The sequence below is a fragment of the Trichomycterus rosablanca genome, chromosome 7 (genome assembly GCF_030014385.1).
Source record: "Trichomycterus rosablanca isolate fTriRos1 chromosome 7, fTriRos1.hap1, whole genome shotgun sequence".
Lineage (NCBI taxonomy): Eukaryota > Metazoa > Chordata > Actinopteri > Siluriformes > Trichomycteridae > Trichomycterus > Trichomycterus rosablanca.
Genome location: NC_085994.1, coordinates 36,921,022 through 36,941,289, shown reverse-complemented (window position 1 = coordinate 36,941,289; position 20,268 = coordinate 36,921,022). Strand labels below are relative to the sequence as shown.

At 38.0% G+C, this 20,268-nt stretch overlaps 1 protein-coding gene across 1 annotated transcript; it reads left to right on the top strand.

The window, feature by feature from the left end:
* The first annotated feature begins 711 nt into the window (after window positions 1-711).
* Window positions 712-19,303, top strand: fgf17 (fibroblast growth factor 17). The gene is made up of 7 exons (XM_062998186.1): window positions 712-781; window positions 3,089-3,193; window positions 7,547-7,628; window positions 14,274-14,310; window positions 15,273-15,450; window positions 17,412-17,518; window positions 18,771-19,303. The coding sequence occupies exons 1-7, from the start codon at window positions 712-714 to the stop codon at window positions 19,059-19,061; spliced, it is 870 nt and encodes a 289-aa protein (XP_062854256.1). The 3' UTR covers window positions 19,062-19,303.
* The last annotated feature ends 965 nt before the right edge of the window (window positions 19,304-20,268 follow it).

Below are 20,268 nucleotides of genomic sequence, written 5' to 3'. Positions count from 1 at the left end.
GTACTACCCACCAAGCCACCGTGCAAAAAAGATAGAAAATATCATTTTTTAACCCTAACCTAATGCAATTTAAACTAGACAGATACTACTACAGTTGTACTTTTTACTCTTACTATGTTTTCTTAAGTTTGTGTCATTTGAGTAAATTTTCTGGAAGCTCTAGCCATCTTTTTTTTTTTGAGAGGGGGCACCTGATGCTTTTTAGCACTAAGCAGTGGTATATCTGAGGGATCAGTTGTGACAGTACGTCTTTACCATTTTGACATGGATCATGACAGAATACAAAGAGCTACAGTGCAGGATGTGACGGACGCTAAGCCTTCCTAACGCCGACCCCCCTTCACCCATGTCTGTAGTTTCACCAGTCACTGGTCTGGCGGCTGGGGTGCAGGGTTTGTATGAGCTGGAGGAATAATGCAAAACATTGAGTGAGAGCGATTTATTCTTTTGGAATGCTCCATCATGTCACGTACACCAAGCAGGTGTCCATATATGGCCGCATAGCGTACATTGTTCTGACTGCTTCTATTTAACCATAAGTCAGTTGGGCAGTTTTTGGAAGCATCTGTATTCGTTAATTTATTTTCCTTTTGTTTATTCACATTTTCCTTTAATTTGTCACCTATCTGTTTGTGCTTCTCAAATATGCTAAGCTTTGAAGGCTACCGTATTGATCTAGGAAGGTGTGGAGAGCATCACTCATGGCCCTAGATGAGAGCAGCCCCTCACCGGTCAAGGCGCAGCTCCTGCAGGAACTTGCTTAGTGCACATGTCTACACAGGTGAGGGTTAAGGAAGTGTGTGTGTGTATGTGTGTGTGTGTGTGTGTGTGTGTTTGAGAGACCGACTCTCTCAAGCATTTAAGTGCTTTCTAAGGTGGTGTTCGGTTACCGCGCTCCCTCTCCGACCTCACATGCATACACAGTCCTGGCAGCATCAAAGCCCGCGCTCCATCACCGGCGCTGTTACGGTAGCTGTTTGAATCGGGACTGAGTGCACTGAGACAGACCTGCCAGTGAATGATAACTCCCAAATAACACAAAGCTACCATTTTAAACACTCTCAGATTTCAAAGAATGAGCGGATGGTATTTGGTAGGGAAGCAGGATTAGGGTATTGGGTGTATAAAAGAGAATCAAGGTCTTGTTCAGTTTGTTAAAGCTTTTTGTAACACGTCTACCTTCGTCAGCTTTTCAATCAGGGACACACCTGCTTTGGTCCAGAGACTTATTTCCTCAGTATGGGGTCTGACTTCCCACCCTTAAATCAACACAATCCTGGAGTTCAGTGCTGTGTGATTTTTTTGTGTTTATTTTATTGTGTTCGTTTGGGATTAGCAGGAAAATTGTTTTCTCAGTATACTTTGTGAAGTCGGCTACATGGACAGACTACTATACCGTTTTACCACTTTTAACAGACATAGCGGTCTTGAGTCCATAATTTCTGCCACATTTACTGTTACGACAATTAGGAGATGCTTTTATTTAAAGCAAATTACAATGATGACTGAATACAATTCAAGCATTCAAAGGGTTAGGGGCCTTGCAGGCAGTGGTGGGGCTTAAACTGGCAACATTCTGATTACTGGTCCAGTACTTTAACCACTGAGCTACCTCAGCACCAACAAATCTTTTCCTGTTATGGATTGATTGAAACTTGGCACTCATCTTTTAATGTACCACACATTGTGCACAGTAATGCTTATACAGGAAAGGGACTTCCCGAAACTGTTGCCATAATGTTATAACTATATAATGCCCTTTATATCATTTTTTTTACAGCTCTTGACCAGGGCTGTCATCATACATACACTGTATACATACTGCATGTAAAATGATGGTGTATATTTTTAACTTTCTAAATGCCCTAAGTGCTTGTGTGCTGTAAGGGGCTTTTTTTCGTGTTACCATAGTGTGCTCCTCAGGGAGCACAATCTGGTTGCTGGTTTTTTTTTTTTATCTCCTACTCTCCCAATGTGTTATCATTTCTTGTTTCTTATCCTGTCTTCCCGTTCTGTCTCCCCCCTTGTCATATTGAATGTTCTGGACGGGTTGATGGCTAATTTCACTGTAACTGTACCTGTTGCAATTACAAGTGACAATAAAGTTCTATTCTATTATTCTTTGTTACTGCTCTAACCTGATCAGGATAGTGGTGGGTCCAGAACCTATTTGAAGAAGAATGGGTGTAACAGGCACCAATCTGCTCCCAAACATCATACAGTCACTCACATATTCACCCAAAGGAGCAATTTAGATGAGCTCATTCACCTACAGGTATGTTTTTGGTGGGTGGAAGCCTGCCTTGTGACACTTTTTAAACTGGTCAGCTGTGGATTCTTACCTTATACTTTACAGGTAAAGCAAATGCTGTGCTCTCCCTATACCTGTATCACCTGACCCGCCATTTGACAGTGAATTTTTTTGTTAAAGAGGCTTAGAGGTGAACCCCATCCGGCCTCTCCTCATTCAGAGAACGCCAGTCGGGTCTGGTTAGTGCCCGTCCAGGCAGGTGACGTGTCTGAGATTTGAATTTTGGTTGCATGTTTCTTTTGGAAAATAAAGATTTTGCTATTTTTCAAAGAAGTTCCTGTTTCAATCATTCAGTCACAGAAAAAGGACAGTTGCAGAAATCATTTAAAAAAACCAATACTGCCATTACATACACTCACCGAGCACTTTATTCTGTACCCCATCTGGTATGTACATTTTTAATAAGCTACACCTACCACTCCACCTACCTACACCATGTCTGGGTATACAATTGCAGACTGTTGCTTTGGACACTTCACATCTTTGTACCCTATCTATCATTCAAAGGGGACCCACATAGGACCCCCACACCAAAATTACATAATCTTTTTTCTGACTTAACAGCAGCAATTATTTCCAGTAAAAATTTAATATTTTAAAAAGTCTCATGCTTCTATTAAAAGCTGAATTAATTTAAACATTTGCTGAAATTACCAAGACGTTTCATTTCAGGTCATTTTAAACAACCCAGCAGTCACTGGAGCAGCATATAAGTCTATTCCCATCTCAGCACTATGACTCTCTTTCCATTTCCAGTCTTTTTTTCTTTTCTAACAGAGCTCCTGGCCCCTCGCCGAGTGAGAGGGAGGTTGAGAGATGCCGCGGTAGATTGTGGAGGCGGAGAGCTGATTGAAGAGAATGAAGGGATGAGAGAGAAGAGAGGTGAGGACTGACAGGAGGGAGGTCACTCGTTTTCCTACCAGGGGTCAGTCACAGGTAAGAGGGCATTGTGACTGACCCGAATTAAGAAGTGCTGATTCCCATGACCGCTGACCCTACAGCCGGCCACTGAATTTACCTGAAAGAACTGACCTGAATTCATGGTTGTTTTACCTTAGTTTTTACCTTAGTGGTACAAAAATGAGCTCAGCATCCAACAAGTAATACTTCATTAAAATAAGATCATATTTGATGAAGTGACTCTTTTTGATCCAAAAGCAAGGTCAACTGGTCCCACATTCTCAACTGGTCTCATCATTTTTTTACATGCCATAATGCAGATATTATGCAGTAAAGCTGTCTGGAAGCACCTGCACTCGTTATGTTCCTCCAATAATTCATTAGGGATTCTATTTTTGTTTTGTAGCCTTTTGTAGACTATCAGTATGCCTTTGTTTTATTTGGGACAAATGGAACTTTAATTGTTCCTATCGGTGTCCTTGCTCCAATGGGTTGAGTTGCTATATTCCAGACCATTTGCAATGAGTTTAGACACTGGAGGGTGCAGCTTACAATAGCATAACTTTTCTCGGGCTTGGTGCTTGGACTGGTTAGTGTGTATTTATAATTTTCTTATCAATATTGCAAGAGGGCAGCACGGTGGCTCGGTGGGTAGCACTGTCACCTCACAGTAAGAAGGTCCTGTGTTTGACATTAAAAACTTGAACTGATAAATCATGTGTAACCAGTAACTACCTGTCCTGTCATTATTGTAACCAAAGTATGTAAAACATGACGTTAAATTCCTAATAAATAAATCAATATTGCTGGAAACATCATGCTTGGTTTTCATTATACAGGTGAGTTAGTGAGTTAGTTAGCAAAAAAATCATGGCTTGTGCTGGATGGGATCCAGAAACAAAACAGAGCAGCAGTTAAAACAGCACCAGGTAGCCTGGGTTCTGCAGTTAAACATAGTTTAGTTCCGTACACTTTGCCTTATCAATAACTTGCAAAACACATTGTAAACACATGGTCAGTTATGGTTGTACAACAGGTAGGCTAGCTTGAATCATCATGAAATTGTTGCTTAGCATTACTTACTTTCACAAACAAGCTAAGCATTTCCATGGTATATGAGAGTCAGGATGGTTTTGAATACAGGAAATCTAGATGCCAATGATGTTGATAGCTGAGGTCGATGTGGTACAGTGCATCACGTTATGACCAGCTTGCCGTGGAGAGACACTTGTGTCTGTGGTGTTTGTTGTTTTGTTAGGGGGGGGGGGGGGGGGGGGGGTCAAGGGACTAGCTGCGAGGTGAAAATAGAAAATGGAAAATTCCTGGGTGAAGTGCAGCGGTTTGTGATCAGGTGTGAACTTTGGAGAGATCAGAGCCAGAGGAAGGGCGGAGCTGACGGCTAGACAGCTGCTCAAATCCACTCCAATGCTTCCACTACAACACCCGGACGCCTTCTGAAACGTTGCTGTAATCTCTGCTCTGCCAGTTCACAAGTCCTAAAAATAATTTTGGAACTTATAGATGACCTTTAAATCATAAAAATAAATTCAGATTTTTGAGAGGTTATTTATTGATATCAGTTTATAATTATTGATATTTATCAGTTTAATTGTACACATGTACAGTACAATTGAATTATATTTTCTGCATATTATTGCTTGTTTGAAAGCTGGGGTCAGAGTGCAGGGTCATTCTACAGCATCCCTGGAGCAGACAGGTTTGAGGGCCCTTCCCAATGGGCCCAACAGTGGCTGAACAGCAAAGCCAGGATTTGAACCCACAATCTTTTGATTGACAGCCCAAAGTTAAACCCATTAGGCTACCACTGTCCCAACATTCATGGTGTTATACATTTTATTGCAAACATTCTTCTTGTTGTTTGTGGAAGACGAGTCCTGGCTCACAAGCAAGGTTCCAATTCATGTCAAAGGTGTTTTCAGTGGGATTAATGCCAGGGCTCTGTGCAGGTCACTCTACACCAAATTCACCAACCAATGTCCTATGGGCTTTGCTAGTCTTCCTCAAAGTGTTGCCACAGATACTGAAGCATATATTTTATTATATACGCCATTTTTGCAATAGGTGTGGCTGAACCACCGAAACTCAAAAATAAAGAGGGGTGTTTACACACTCTGGTCCATGTAACGTAATCATTACATAATGGAATGTTTAAAAAAAAAAAAACGCTTGCTAACAAGCATGTAAGAACAGATAGTTTTATAATTACTAGTCTGTTTATTTCTTTGAGAACATTCTTGTTCATTCTCCTTTTATATTTTTTGCTTAATTTTTGTTGTGCTTTCTGGGTGGGGCATGTCGAAGCTGTCCTGGGCTCAGACACTGTGAACGTGTTAATGTGTAAAAAATGCAGCGAGACGGTTCATAGGCTAAATTTATAAAGGGGAATTTCAGCCATTGCTTTGCTATTGCAGTGTGAGAACCAAACGCAGTTATAAAAATATCTGTAGTAATAAGTGGTGTGTAATGTTTGATTTTTAATGACCCCAAACTCACCTCAAAGCAAAGAGGAAGTACTCTGTGTAATGGACTGGTCAAGCCAGTGTCCTGACCATAACCCAGTGAAGCTGCTCTCAAAGAAACTAAGCAAAAGTGTCCATCAAGTGCTCTTGTACCTCTGGTACCTTTATACTAGTGTGAAGCTTGGTGGGATTTTAACAAACCTAACCTAATTTCAATAACATGAGAAACACCACACACACTCTCTCGGGACAGGAGATCTTGCATCGTTTTCTGTCAATAAATTAGACTTCAAATATAAAAGAAGCATCTCAATCCCCAGTCAAACATCACTAAAACTTACCTAATTTTAATATTTTTGAGCTGAAATGACAATCACATCTTAACGCTTTCTTCTCTATATGACCAAAATTATGTAGACACCTGACCATAAGTTTGTTAAACATCCTATTTTGACATCATAGACATTACTGTGGAGTTTGCATGACACCCACTCCTTTGTAGCAATAACAGCCTCCACTCTTCTAAAATGTATTAGTGGGAATTTGTGTCCATTTAAATAAAGGCATTAAGGTTGGACAATGAATTCTGGCTTACACTGAATGTTGTAACTGATTTCAATGGTGTTCTGTGGGTTTGAGGTCAGGGCTCTGTGCAGGCCACTGGAGTTCCACCACACCAAACTCACCAAACCAAATCTTTATGGATCTTGCTTCATGCATAGGTTTTACGTCTGATCCTAGTTACTGTTCACTGTCTGTGAGGAGTTTTGCTGTACCATCAGGTTTCTTTCAGCTATTCTGGTGAAATGAGAAGGTAAAATGATTATTCAAAGTGTGAGTAAGTAAAAGTGTGTGTGTGTGTGTGTGTGTGTGCCACCCTGACATGGATAGGAAACTGTCCAGGGTGTGTCCCCACTGTTTGCAGGTGGTGGCAGACCCACTGCACAACTAAACAAAATAAAGCGGTTGGTGAAACTGAATGAAAAAACAAGATAATACAGTAGTGCTTCCTTATCCAGGGATTTGCCTTCCGCTTATTCAGTTACCCATAGAGTTAATCATAATTCAAAATTAATAAACAAACATTCTAGTCCTGGTAGTACCAGTTCAAAGCCCAGATAAATAGGATAATAGGTTTTGCGCCAAAAAGGAGATTGGGCATGCCAAATAAAATTTACTGACGAATTATCTGCTGTGACGACCCCTAACTAGAGTAGCCGATAAAGAATCATTTAATCATTTGTCTAGGTGAAGGCCTAAGCTGAAGCTAATGGTTTATTAGCAAATAAATTTAGAATAGAGACCATTTTTGCTCTCAAGATGTAAAACCAAATTAATTTATTAAAATAATAAGAATGAAATCAAAGTAAATCATATTGCATTTTGTGGCTGGCAGTTTTTATTTGCCTGACTGTCGTTTAGCTGAACCTCTGTATTACATTCTTTTAAGCCTTGTATTGATCTTTCACAGCAGAAAGATTGCTCATCACTGTGAAACACCATCTTAAAAGTAGCCCAAAGAATTTTTATGGTGTATTAGCACAGACAGGCTTAAGTAATGGTATATACTGTATTAGTTCACAGCTATGACATAGTGCTCTGACTTCACTCATCATGACAGGCTGATCACACAAGCTAATCATCTCAGTCTGAAATCTGATTATGTATCCTTGAATATAGCACAGACAGTCTCTAAACACATTATCCACAGCTGACACTGTAAACCCCTAAACCAGGACCATGATTCAGTCTCCAGTCCCACGTCTAGGGACGCTTGAAACAGCCAGAATGGGGGAAGGGGTCGATGCCCAGCCAGCACGTCCACAATCACTGTAACATCTGTGTTATTTTTAAGGAGCAAAATGTCAGCGTGCAGCGAACAGTCGTGAGGACACGACTGTGTGTGTGGCTGGACCCACGGGGGTCGGGTCAAAGCCGTAACACTGGAGCAAGATGAGCAGCTACCGTAGCCCAGATCAAACACATCAATGAGGAGAATTTGCCGTAGGAGACAACTGATGCCTGACCTAAAGACATACGTACTATCTGCTGACTTTTCAGTCTTTCCAACCAAATCATGTTGATTGGGAAAATATGTTTAAAATGTAGTCCAAGTACAAATTAGATCAAATGTGTCATCTCAAAAATGTGACCCCTGAAATTCAGTTTAGGGAAAAATGAAAAGTGACAAAATGTTTCCCAGTGGGAATAAAAGTCCACTTTATTAGACAGCTCTGAAATATTATGGTATCAGTGATATTTAACTTATAGATTCATGCTGTCATCAGCATAAACAGCAAAGGGGTGTTTGACTTTTAGAAACAAATCTATGAATTCTACGAGTGAATAGTACTAATTAGTGCACTACCAATAATATTGTTGCACACTATGTATCACATAGGATGCAGTTTGGGACACTGTCAGGAATCTTCACTAAAAAGACCTGTAATAAAAAACAGTGATATATTGATAAGTGGTCCTAAAAAGCATAAAAAGGCCTGAAGCTTGTTCAGATGTATTTAAATGTGGAGTGCTATTTTGAAATGTGTATAGAACAATGTACATGTATTCAGTGAAAATGATTGAGTGACTGATGTCCAGTGATGAATCTCATTTACAGGGTATTCCTGACCTGAGACACTACCCTGGATAAAGCTGTTAACAAAGATACATGAATGATTGGTCTTAAAAAAGCAGAGCTTTAACTGTATGTATAAATTATAATAGCTAAATAACAAACCTGGCAAAATCAAACTGATGACAGCAGAGGGCTTGGTCAAAGATGTGTGTTCCCTCATTCTCTCTTCATGTAAACCTGTCTTACTGGATGGGATAGGGTGGGTTTGAGTATGGGGGATGAGGGACTATGTCTCATTAGGGATCAAGGGGTTGGGGGAACTAGTTCAAATTTATTGCCTGTGTCAGCTGTGTCAAATTTGGCAAGCTCAAATGGTCAGCTTGCAAATGGCTGGGGTAAAACTAGGGGTCAGCAGACCCTGTAATAATTAGGCATATATCCAAAATGGGGGAGAGATAACTCTGAACTGTTCATGTTGCCGTTACAGTTGTGTAATTTATAGTTATAAAACCATTTTTCTAATAATCAGGTATTAGTAGCCAAGAAATGCCAGTGGGGGCAGTTTCACAATTTGACCACAATGTATTACCAAGCCGATGCCTACTTCGAATATGGTAGCATAGATATAAGGAAATCCAACCTTTTTATCTTTTGAGTTAATTTTGTTGTTTTCTTTTTTCTACACGCTTGCTCACAGTTCATATTTCCAGAAATGATAGACCACCCACTTTTCGAAGTTTTGTCACTATTTTTGTGGGCTCCGAAATGAGTAGTCAGTTGTTCTTAAAGCCAGTTGTATTTTACGATGTGGTTTAAGCTGTTAGACCACCAATCGACCTTTTACCTGCCGCTAACACTGGGACCAACAGACACCAATCAGAAATGCTGGGGCTACAAAGCAGACAGATCATGTGGTTCCAAAACAGACATTTTAAGGTCACAGTGGCTGCAGGTTTTCAATTCAGCCAAGTCTGGTCAAATCTTAACATGAATAGACTACAAGTCTTACTGTTTTTAAAAGACCTCGACCAATAAATAGATAACAATGAAGACTATAGTAAACTGGGTTAAATGAATCAGCATCTATAAAAATAGTTAGATAGTCTATAAATTGGGGCTACAATCAGCACGCCTGTGTGTTTATAACATTTTAGACGCGACCCATTACAGCAATGCCACCAAACCACTTGGTCCAATCAATCCTGCATCATTAGTCATGTCTGGATATTTATGGTGAAGATTTATAGCTAACTGGTTTTAGAGTGTGGACAGGGCTGTTGGAAATGAATGGTTCAATACGTCCACACTGTTGTCAAATGTCAGCACGTTGACTCTGACGCTTTAAACCCAAACAAGAATCCACGTCCACTTGTCGTCTTGGGTCTTTCTTTAAAGAGATGCCCAGCTGGTGTATTCTGGGCATGTAGATCTCTGTTAGCTGCTGTTGCTAGGTACCTTATGCAACTTGATGTTAGGTTATTTTCATCACAGAGCTAGTGCCAGCAAAGCTGGCTGAGACACGAATAAAGATCAGGTTGCAGGGTCTTAGATCTCTCCGCCACTTTGTAAACTAAAGGCATTGAGGAGTGGGGGAGAGAGACGTTGAGGGTGAAATAGACAGGGTAAACAAGTAGGGCCCAGTAGGACCCATCACCTCTTGCTTACTCTGCCATTTTCAAAAGCACAAGGCCACCACCTTTGGCGTCCTGCTGGGTCTGCTAGGAATCCATGATCATGAGAACAGCTAATGCTAGATCTGTTTAAATTTTACACAGATACCAGATCCACAGATTTGAAACACGACCAAAGTTTGTTGCGTACCTTTCTCCGTAACTTTAGCTGGGTGTGGCTGGTTCAAAGCATAGCACTTATCACATGAGAACGGCTCTGGATGTTTTGTAATGAACATAAATGATGTCTGGCTCTGATTGAGTTGGGCGGGAAATCGATTTTTCTAAAGTATGGAATTTGCATCACTATGGAAAGCTTACGTGGCTACAGAAAACTGCTTTGTCACAAGCAATGTTTTCTATTTAGATCTGATTCAGAGATTTGGGTTAGTCACAAATCACACAGCAAGTTTCATGGTGGGTTTTTTTGTTTGTGTTTTTGTCCTATAGAGGAATTTATACTGATGTAATGAAGAGAATTCTAAGGTAGTTAAGGTATTAATACATTTTAAGTTTATATTGAGATGACTGATATGAATCTCAGGTAATTATGAAGTAAATTTAGGATAATTCTAAGGTTAATTTAGTGTTCAATCTGCAAGTTTTACCATTGCTTCATCCTGGTCAGGGTCACAGTGGGTCTGGTTTTCTTGAAATTAGTGGATTCAATGCAGTAACACACCCCAGACAGGCCACCAGTCCATCATGTGGCCTCAACACTCCCACCCCAGACAGACCTTTTACATACAAACATGTATACACATGCCCGACCGGCCGATATTCTCACTGGAGATTCGAACCCTGGGTCCCAGCACTGGTAGGCCAACGTAATAAGGGCAATGATAGCTTGACAGTTAGGATACTGGATTTGTGATCAGAAAGTCGTCACCACCACACCAAGTTGCCACTGCTGGGCTTCTGCATGCCCTTAACCCTCAATTGCTTGCATTGTAATCTTTTACAATTGTGAGATGCTTTGGATTAAAACTATCTGCTAAATGCCATAAATGTAAATGTAATTTACTGCTGCGCCAACTTAGCAAGTTAAATAGTAAGTAATACTGTATCAAATGAAAGATTTCTGAAATAATCCTAAAGTAATCCTGAAGTAAACACTAGGTAATTCTAAGATACTTGAATGACAAAGAATTTTTTATATAACAGGGGTGAACATTAAGTGAATTTAAGGTAAATTGTTCCAAATTCTTGTGTAAGTGTTAAGGACACCCTTTAGGTAATTCCTTATTATGCAAGGCAATATTGATGTACATCTTAGGTAAATGAGATGTGTAAGATAAGTCATATGTATTTTTTTAGGTAAAATTCAGCAAATTAAGACAAATACGTAACTAAGACAGATCAGGTTTTACCATATTAAGTGATTCTAAAGTAAATGGTAAATCGAATGTAACACGATAAGTTTTCGTTATATCTGAGAAAACTACAGGAAATTCTGAGGTAACTCTGGAGATTTTAGAGGTGATTTGTTTTCTGTCTCTTCTGACTTATTTGGGAAATAGGTTAGGGTTTGTTATGGACCATTTTCAAGAGCATTTATTTGGCATTCCACACACTTCTTTTGTTAACAAATCTGCGTATTCACACCCATGCCACATCAGTCTGGGGTGTTTATCAAACATTGATCAACAAAATACAAACTGATGGGTGGAGAACACGTTGCAAGACACGCTAGTGCTATTCAGCTCACACTTTCCCAACACACAGGACATTGTAACTACCATGCCAAGAAGTTTGCTACTTATAGAGATAAACATTGTGACTAACTGGGCTTCCTTACTCATTACATAAAGAATTTTGTTAAATATACAGTATGTAAATGTTTAAGTAGTAATGCTTAAAAATAAATATGTACAAATGTCAACCAATTTCTTTATAATATAGTTATTCCCTTAATGTGTCATAATGCATTTTTATTTTTTACATTAAGTCATTAAGTCACCCTCTTCAAATAATAATAAAAACAAAGTTAAATGGAGATTGGAAGTCATTTAAGGGGCCAAAAGCTAGATCCATTTCCATGTACCTTACAAGATAGCACTAATTGCTGGGAAGCATCCACTAAGTATGCGTCAGAAAGTGAGCATCCTGTTAGCCATGTAGCGTGACTGCTTGATGTGGATTCCAGCATAAACTAACAAAAGCCAGCTGGACTCTCGTGATTAAAAGACCCCATTGTTTTCTTATTAGGGGCTGCCACGTTAGCAAAAGGTGTGAGCCGAGGCCCCTAACAAACATCAGCAGGCACTCCCCTTTCCCAAAGAAAAGCCTCAAAGCTTTAAATACAGAGATCGACAATGATGACCTGAATACATCACAGCTGATTTAAAACGATGAACTTTAATCATCCATCAGATCAGAACTTAAATTAGACCTAAGGTGAAACTGACACATATTTATCTCTTATTGACGGTATCTATGGTACCTGTTACATTATATATGAGATGCTTGAACTATTCAAGGTTTTATATCGAATCAACAAACAGAACATATCATATTGCTATCAGTTACAGCACAAATAGTCCAGTCAACGGCGTAACTATGGGCAGTACAGGGGGGACCATTCATATTGGGGATCCAAGCCAATTAACACCTTTATTGGGTCTAATTTTATGTGTTTATGGAGACTTACACCCACAGTAGATCTATAAATTTAAGAACATGCTTTATATGTCTCTATACAATTTATTATGGAGACATCAATGGTAGATCTATTAATTTCAGAATATGCTTTATAGGCCTCTATACCATGCTTTAGTAAAAGTCAGCATTCAAAGTCACATCCAGAAATATTGTATAGGCTTCCATTTCAACACCTACAGTTATAGGCACTTGTCACAAATGAGGGTCTATTTTTATTCCTCAGCAGGGGCCTTCAATTGTATGATAGTATAGGCCAGTGCTGAAGGCACTCAGTTCAGTTTATTACTCATTTGAATTACGTTAATAATTCTGTTATTGTGAATGTCTTCTACAGTCAGTGGCTGGAATTTAAAGCATTGGTATGTGATTAAATTCAAATATCCAGGGGCATTGGTGAGGTGCAGTTAAGGTGTACTGAACTAATAATTGGAAGGTTTCTGGTTTAAGCCTCATCACTGCCAAGTTGCCACTGTTGGGCGCATTGGCCCTCAGTTACGTTGCATTGAATTCAGTAACAGTTGTCTAAATGTCTGATAAATATAAATTACAAATAACACTACCAAAGATTGTTGAGTTGTGAAGTGTGGTAAATTTGATGAATATCTTTACTAATAAATCATTGTTTATATTGTAAGTGCAGCATTTTATAGTAGGAACATTTTACAAACAGTCAGACATGCCAGTGATAATGTGACAGTGTGTGGTGCTTTGCTGTGTCAGGACCTGGACCACTGGCTGTAAATGATGGAACAATAATGAAACAGTATATTCCACTCTCAATCAGAAAACAATGAATGTGAATGCATGGTGTCTAATTGAAATATGCAGCAGGACAATGATTCAAAATCCAAAAACAACACATGCAATGAAACAGAATTACATTTTAAAGTGGCCTAGTCAAAGTCTTAAGTTCCTAACTTAAGTTCCCATTGTGTAATATAATGCTTGTTAAATGAACATTAAAAGGCGCCTTTGATTATTAATAGAACATCATTTCTGGTGGTTAAGTGACTGATACTGATGATTGTGCACATTGTAACTGGTGACACTGATGTTTGGGGCTGGGTTATGGTTCACTGGGGGCGGGGTTCCAAACGAGATTGAGTTGGGATCAGTCACTTCAATCTGGAGACCTATTGGGACTGTCATTTGGGCACGGTGAGGAACCGGGATGAGCCGCGCGCTTTAAGAACAGAGCACGAGCCAAGAATACCGGCACTGTGCGCGCGTGCCAACAAATACAGTTTATTAACAGGACTGAAGATACTGAAAGTTATACATGCACTGATAAACAATTTATGATGGACCTGCACCGCTGGATCTGGATCTGTTCTGATCATTTCTGCACCAAGTTCGGATTTATTGATAAGGGTGATAAGGGTTTCCTCCCTTTCTGAGGACACTGACATCACATAACACTTGTATTTATTTATTTATTTATTTATTCATCAGCTAATGGATTTAAGTCTCATCTTTTAATCACGTGGATTACTTTTTCTGGGAAAAAACACTAGGGAAGATGTATGGAATAAACAGGCGCTGTTTATATTTGTAAGTAAATCTGCTTCACGGTGTTGCATGTTTTTTCTGTATGTGAGTTTGTAATTTGAGCAGTCTGTAGCTGTCTGGGTTAATATTATAGCTAAATATTGACTGTATATGTTTTTTTACAGATCTTTTCACTTCTTCGTGGTGTGGTGCCATGCACAGGTAAATATTACAACAATTCATCTTTAAAAGGTTATGTGAAGGGTTTTAGAAATGCATTAATACTTATGCATACTGATGCAAAAGTCTAAACGCTTATATAGAATATGCATGTTGCTAAAAGCCTAATCATGTATGTATATATTTATAACAAGTACAACTGCTGTATTGATCTTTGCATTTTTATTTAATGCTAAGACCAGTCAAGTAATTTTAATTCCCTTCTAAATGCACGTTGGTCAAATAAAGTAATACAAGTAATACAAAAGACAGTGTAAATTAGTTTACAGTTTGCTGTTTAATGAGTTCTATAATGCTAGAATCTGCATATCAGTCAATGCATTTTTTACTTAAGTGCACATCATATTTCCTGAAACTTAACTGTTGGGTTGGATTTATGTATTTCAATAGAATAAGATGTCATTCTAAGCCTATGTGTGTACATACATACACTTCACAACTTTTTAATCCATATATACATGCAGGTTAGGCCAGGGCAGTGGTAGCTCAACGGTTAAGGTACTGGACTAGTAATCGAAAGGTCGCTGGTTCAAGCCCCACCACTGCCAGGTTGCCACTGTTGGGTCCTTGAGCAACCCTCAATTGCTTAGACAATATATACTTGCACAGTGCTGTAAGTCGCTTTGGATAAAAGTGTCTGCTAAATGCCATAAATGTAAATGTAGGTTACATTAGCCATTATACAAAGATTTTACTATTTGCAAATGGATAATATATTATGTTAAAATGCTGTTTTGCATGTATTGTGTGTACATATTTAGGACAGTAATTGTGTTCCCGGTGTCATATAGAGAGGCATGTGCTATAACTAAACTTAACACGAGGGATCTCATGTGCACTGTGTACTTCTGATTGACTGTATGAGTTAGTGAGTAGGTATAGGTTAGAGAAGCTGATTGCGCTTAGAATCGAGTGATCTGATGTTTTGCTTTGCGTGATATAAGGGGGAGAATGAGCCTTCTCCTGATTTTAAGCAGCACGTGAGGGAGCAGGGCGCGCACACAGACCAGCTGAGTCGGCGGCAGGTGCGCGTGTACCAGCTGTACAGCCGCACGAGCGGCCGCCACGTGCAGATCCAAGGACGGCGCGTGAGCGCTACAGCCGAGGACGGAAACACTTTCGGTGAGTCTCGGTGCTTTAACTTTACTATAATACACACTTCTGTGATCTGATGTGTAATCTGATGTGCTAGGTTTCGGTAATCAGGTTTATTGCGTCGGGTTTCGGTCCGAAAAGGTTACAAAGCCGCTATCAGAAAGCTCTGATTAGTTTAATTTAGACAGGACGCGAGCATAAAAAGCCACCAGATTTCTGTAATGGTTCTTCCTTTTGTGTTTGAATAAGTGATAATCGACTTTAGACTTCAAATAGCCAAACAATGCATTTACTGAATAATGTTGCTGTCACATATGCCCCCCCCCCAGTTCGAAAAAAGTGAAAGTCTGCATGTCATGCTAAATTATAAGGGTGCACTATTTTTTTTGCACTATTACATAAAATACCCAACATTAGTTAAAAGCAGAAGATCCAATCAATTGTGAACTGAATGAAGTACTACATTAAATCCCAGATTAATATTGTTTATAGTCTGTACATCCGTCCTGTCAGTCATATTACAGTCAAGCTACCCAGCGCCACACATTCCACAAACACAAACATGGGGAGTTTTTGTGCTAAATCAACATCATTGTTGAATCAACAAAATTGTTTACAGATTTTGTAGTTTACCTTATAACTGCTGCATTCTATCGTGTATATTTATTAATATTGGTATTAATTTTAAATCAATATTTTGCACAGAAACATATTTAAGCTGGCACAAGTCAAAAGAAAAAAGTTTAGACACCCTGGTCAAATTGTTGTGTTACCTTGTTTGTTTAAAATGTCCTAATTTTTTTTTTTTTTTTTTGAAAACACCTCTCTTTACACAGAAAAAACCTTGTAATTCGTATTTACAGTATGCAAAATGAATGAAATGAATAAGAGTAGTGCAGTAAAATGAACAAGATAAATATCATATTTAGGTTTGTCCCCTGTATATGAAGTGTTAACTTATTTGTACACAGGAAATAAACAAAACATGCCATTTGACCAGGGGTGTCCAAACTTTTCAATCAAGAAATCACCTTTCACTTCTGTGGTTACCGCTCTATAAACTGTTACTGTATGTATACGTGTAATTGTTCTGACATGCTTTTTAATTATGTAAAATTTTTATTTTTATTATACATTATGTAATTACTAATAACTTAAAATACAGAACATGGATCAAATAATGTTAAATTCATTTTGAAATAATTTTTGGGAATTTTTGCAAAATGTTAAGTTATTAACTTCTTGAATGAAATAGTTTAATTATAATAGGTACTTACCTTAAAGATTATGACTTGCAAAAATGTGTGCTTTATAATAAAAAAAAAAGTATAAATTCTAAAATCATGCAGTATAATTGACACAAGTGGGTATAATTGATACAAATTTGGGTATGATTTAAAAAAAGAGTAGGCTGGGTACTCTGCTATAAAGACACCGAATGAAGTGTGATCCAGTAAACAGTTTAGTAACCTTACAGAAATATTTAAAAGAGGTCAGTCTGGTTTATTTTACTATTTTATGTTTGGTGGTATGAATATCTGGCACCCGGTAAAGCTCAGTTTTTCTGGCTGGCACTGGACACACAACTAACTTGATCAGGTATAACAGTTTAGTAATATAAAACATTTTATTGTCTATTTTAATGAAATAACATTTTACATCAATAAATGTATTCATACACTGTGTTAGTATGCATGCTTAAGTAGGAACTTTTTGTTAAAAATTTAATTTCTTCACTAATTTCTTACCATTTTACTTTGTTTACTATTTTAACAGATTAGTCCAACCTAAAAAAACTACAAAATTGCAGTGAGCAAGACTGAGTTTGGATTGATAAATTACAATCTAATTCCACTATTGCATGTTATTGACATAGAACACCTCACAGCCTTAGTAAAATCTAAACTGTAAAAGCTTTATTTTATCCCTGTTTGCCATTTTTAAAATCTCACAGTGCTAATAGTGTTGTATGGTTTGCTGTTTTGCAGCCAGGCTGTACGTGGAGACAGACACGTTTGGCAGCCGAGTGCGGATCAAAGGGGCCGAGAGTGGTAGATATCTCTGCATGAACCGCAAAGGAAAGCTGGTGGGAAAGGTATGCACCAAAATCTTTCACCAGTTTGCTTCCTTTCAACACCATTTTTCAAGACTAGCATTGAAGGAATACTTGACCATTTTTAGCCCGTCTCTATCTGCTGCATCTGACGTGCACATGCAATTACCACAGACAATAATTCTGACACGTCTGGTTCTGAAGAGAAAAAAAACAGCCCTGAAAGAATAGTCTAGCAAATCAGTTTTAACACAGAATCAAATATGATCAATGACTAATTTCAGTTGCTTACCTAATGTTTTGTTATAATGCATAATCAAAAAGTATTCCCTCAAAAATAACCCATATTTAAAATGCCAAATTATTACTTAGATTATTTAGATTTAGAACTTTTCATTGTTATATTTGACTAAAAAACTTAAGATATGAAAAATTCTACAGAAATATCTGTTTTGCATAAAATATTATTGACCACCTCAATGACTGCCCTTTGACACCTCAATGACTGACTTTGTAATAAGTGATTTTCCACTGAGCATGAAATAATCACGAATATGCTGCAGATGTTGCCAACAGATATTAGGTTCAAAAAAGGTTTTGTTAAAATTACAGGAACTTACTTTATCTGGCACTACAGTAAAGTAACTGTATAAGTAATAACAATACAGTACTTATTTGGCATACTTTTTTTTTAGGAATACAGTATAGTCACGTGTCTTTTATGATAATTTATATTATACTTACATGCTTCTTACTATATAGACAAACTATTTAATATAACAAATAACAGTACACTTAAGTATATTGTACAAACTTGTATACTAAACTATACAATATATGATAATATTAGAAGTTAACTACTAGTTACTATCAGGTACAATAATTATCGACCAACAGTTGCCAGGAATTAACTGCAATTGTAACAATATACCATTATATCAATATAACAGTTTAGATTATAACAATTTATATACCAGTACTCAGATGTACAGTATAAGGAAAAATAAGAAAGAAATAAACAAACAAATAATGAAATAGCAAAACAATAAAAATGAAAAGAAAGCAAAAGTAAAGAGATCCACTGTATGGTTATTAAATAAAGTATGATTAAAAAGTGAGTGAGCCTGTACATCTGTGTGGTCTCAGCTGCCAGTCAGTTCCCTCCACACAACGTCTTTACTGATCAAATGTTCAAATGCAAACTACCCATATTATGTAGTCACTAAGTTTTATAAAGAATACATGAATACTAACAAAGCACAAAACTATAAATCTTATTGCTTTCTTCTTATAGGTTAGCGGCAGAGGAAGAGACTGTATCTTCACCGAGATCGTCCTAGAGAACAACTACACCGCCTTTCAGAATGCCAAGTACGAGAGCTGGTATATAGCCTTCAGTAGAAAAGGAAGGCCAATCAAGGCCTCCAAAACCATGGAGAACCAAAGGGAAGTTCACTTTATCAAGCGGCTCCACAAAGGTCCTCTTCCATTCCCAAACTCAGACCGGCCCAAACACTTTGAGTTTATCAGCTTTCCTCCGATGCGACGAGCCAAGCGTAACAGAAAATCACCTATGGCTTCCTAACACTGGGCGGCACAGACCTATAAGACTTTTTTTATATCTAATAACAAAAAAGAGGAAGCTTTATTTTTTATATTTTCATAATGAATGGACATGATGACCACTCGTTATAAAGGGGTGACTGTACATATAAGATAATGAAAGAGGATGTATATATTTAATAAGCTCAGAATGTACTTGTGTGTTGTGTGAGCGCTTCATGAAGAGATGGGAGAGACACTGAATTATAAAATGTTCAGTAATAAAAAACAGAATGAAAAAACAGATGCAGACTTATTATAATCATATAGATGTACTTATTTTAGACACATTTACCACTGCCTTTATGATAAAGCTGTTTCATTACAGATGGCGACCATGATAGTTCAGTTCAAAAGCAGTTATGTTTGTAATGGGATCATCACCAAAGCAGTTGAATGCCACATGTAGCCAGAGCTTAAGCCTGATGATCCAGTTTAAAGGCCGGTATGATTATAAATGTCTCTGTAGGAATGAATCTGACATTGAAATCAGACATTAGCATTGTCAGATACTTATGCTGGTGTAATTCTCTTATTGTTTTCTATATAAAGTATAATACTGCATGCTATTATTAACCCATAGGGATTTCTTCTGTATAGTGGTCAGTATTAGAAGTTAAAAAAAACATATGTTCTAGTGTGTTAGGATGGTATGTGTATGTGTGGACACCTGTTCTAATTACTGACCTAATATGTTCCAGCCATATACTAACTGATAATATGTGCAAAAATTCAAAAATGATATATTTTATCCTCCAGCTTTCCTGGTCCAGCATGACTGTGCCCGTGTACATAAAGACCTCGTTTGGTGAGTTTGGCATCGAGGAACAAAGAGCCCCAAATGTAACTCCAATGTATACAATTGGGATAAATTAGAACTTTGATTAGTAGTCAGGCTTTCTTAGCCAACATCACTGCCTGACAGCACAAAAGCTCTATACTGAATGTGTTCAAATTCCCACAGTCATACTAGTGTGTATGGTTTTATATAGCTGCAAAAGAGGTGTCAGATTAATATTAATGTCCATGGCTTTGGAACTGGATTTCCAACAAGCTTAGGGTCTGGTGTCCACATGAATTCCATTACTTGTTAGCTAGTTTAAAGTTTTAAAACCAAGACAAGTCTACATTTTGGTTAAGAGCATAGTTTTACTATTGGCAGAGTATCAATGTTTAATATTTATTGTGGT

What these genes read in the sequence shown, in the direction of transcription:
- fgf17 (XM_062998186.1), top strand. Translation starts at nt 712, where the DNA reads ATGAGAGCAGCCCCTCACCGGTCAAGGCGCAGCTCCTGCAGGAACTTG. An exon ending in AGGGATGAGAGAGAAGAGAG is followed by an intron (nt 3,194 to 7,546) that starts GTGAGGACTGAC and finishes GTTATTTTTAAG; the next exon opens with GAGCAAAATGTCAGCGTGCA. An exon ending in ACGGGGGTCGGGTCAAAGCC is followed by an intron (nt 7,629 to 14,273) that starts GTAACACTGGAG and finishes GTTTTTTTACAG; the next exon opens with ATCTTTTCACTTCTTCGTGG.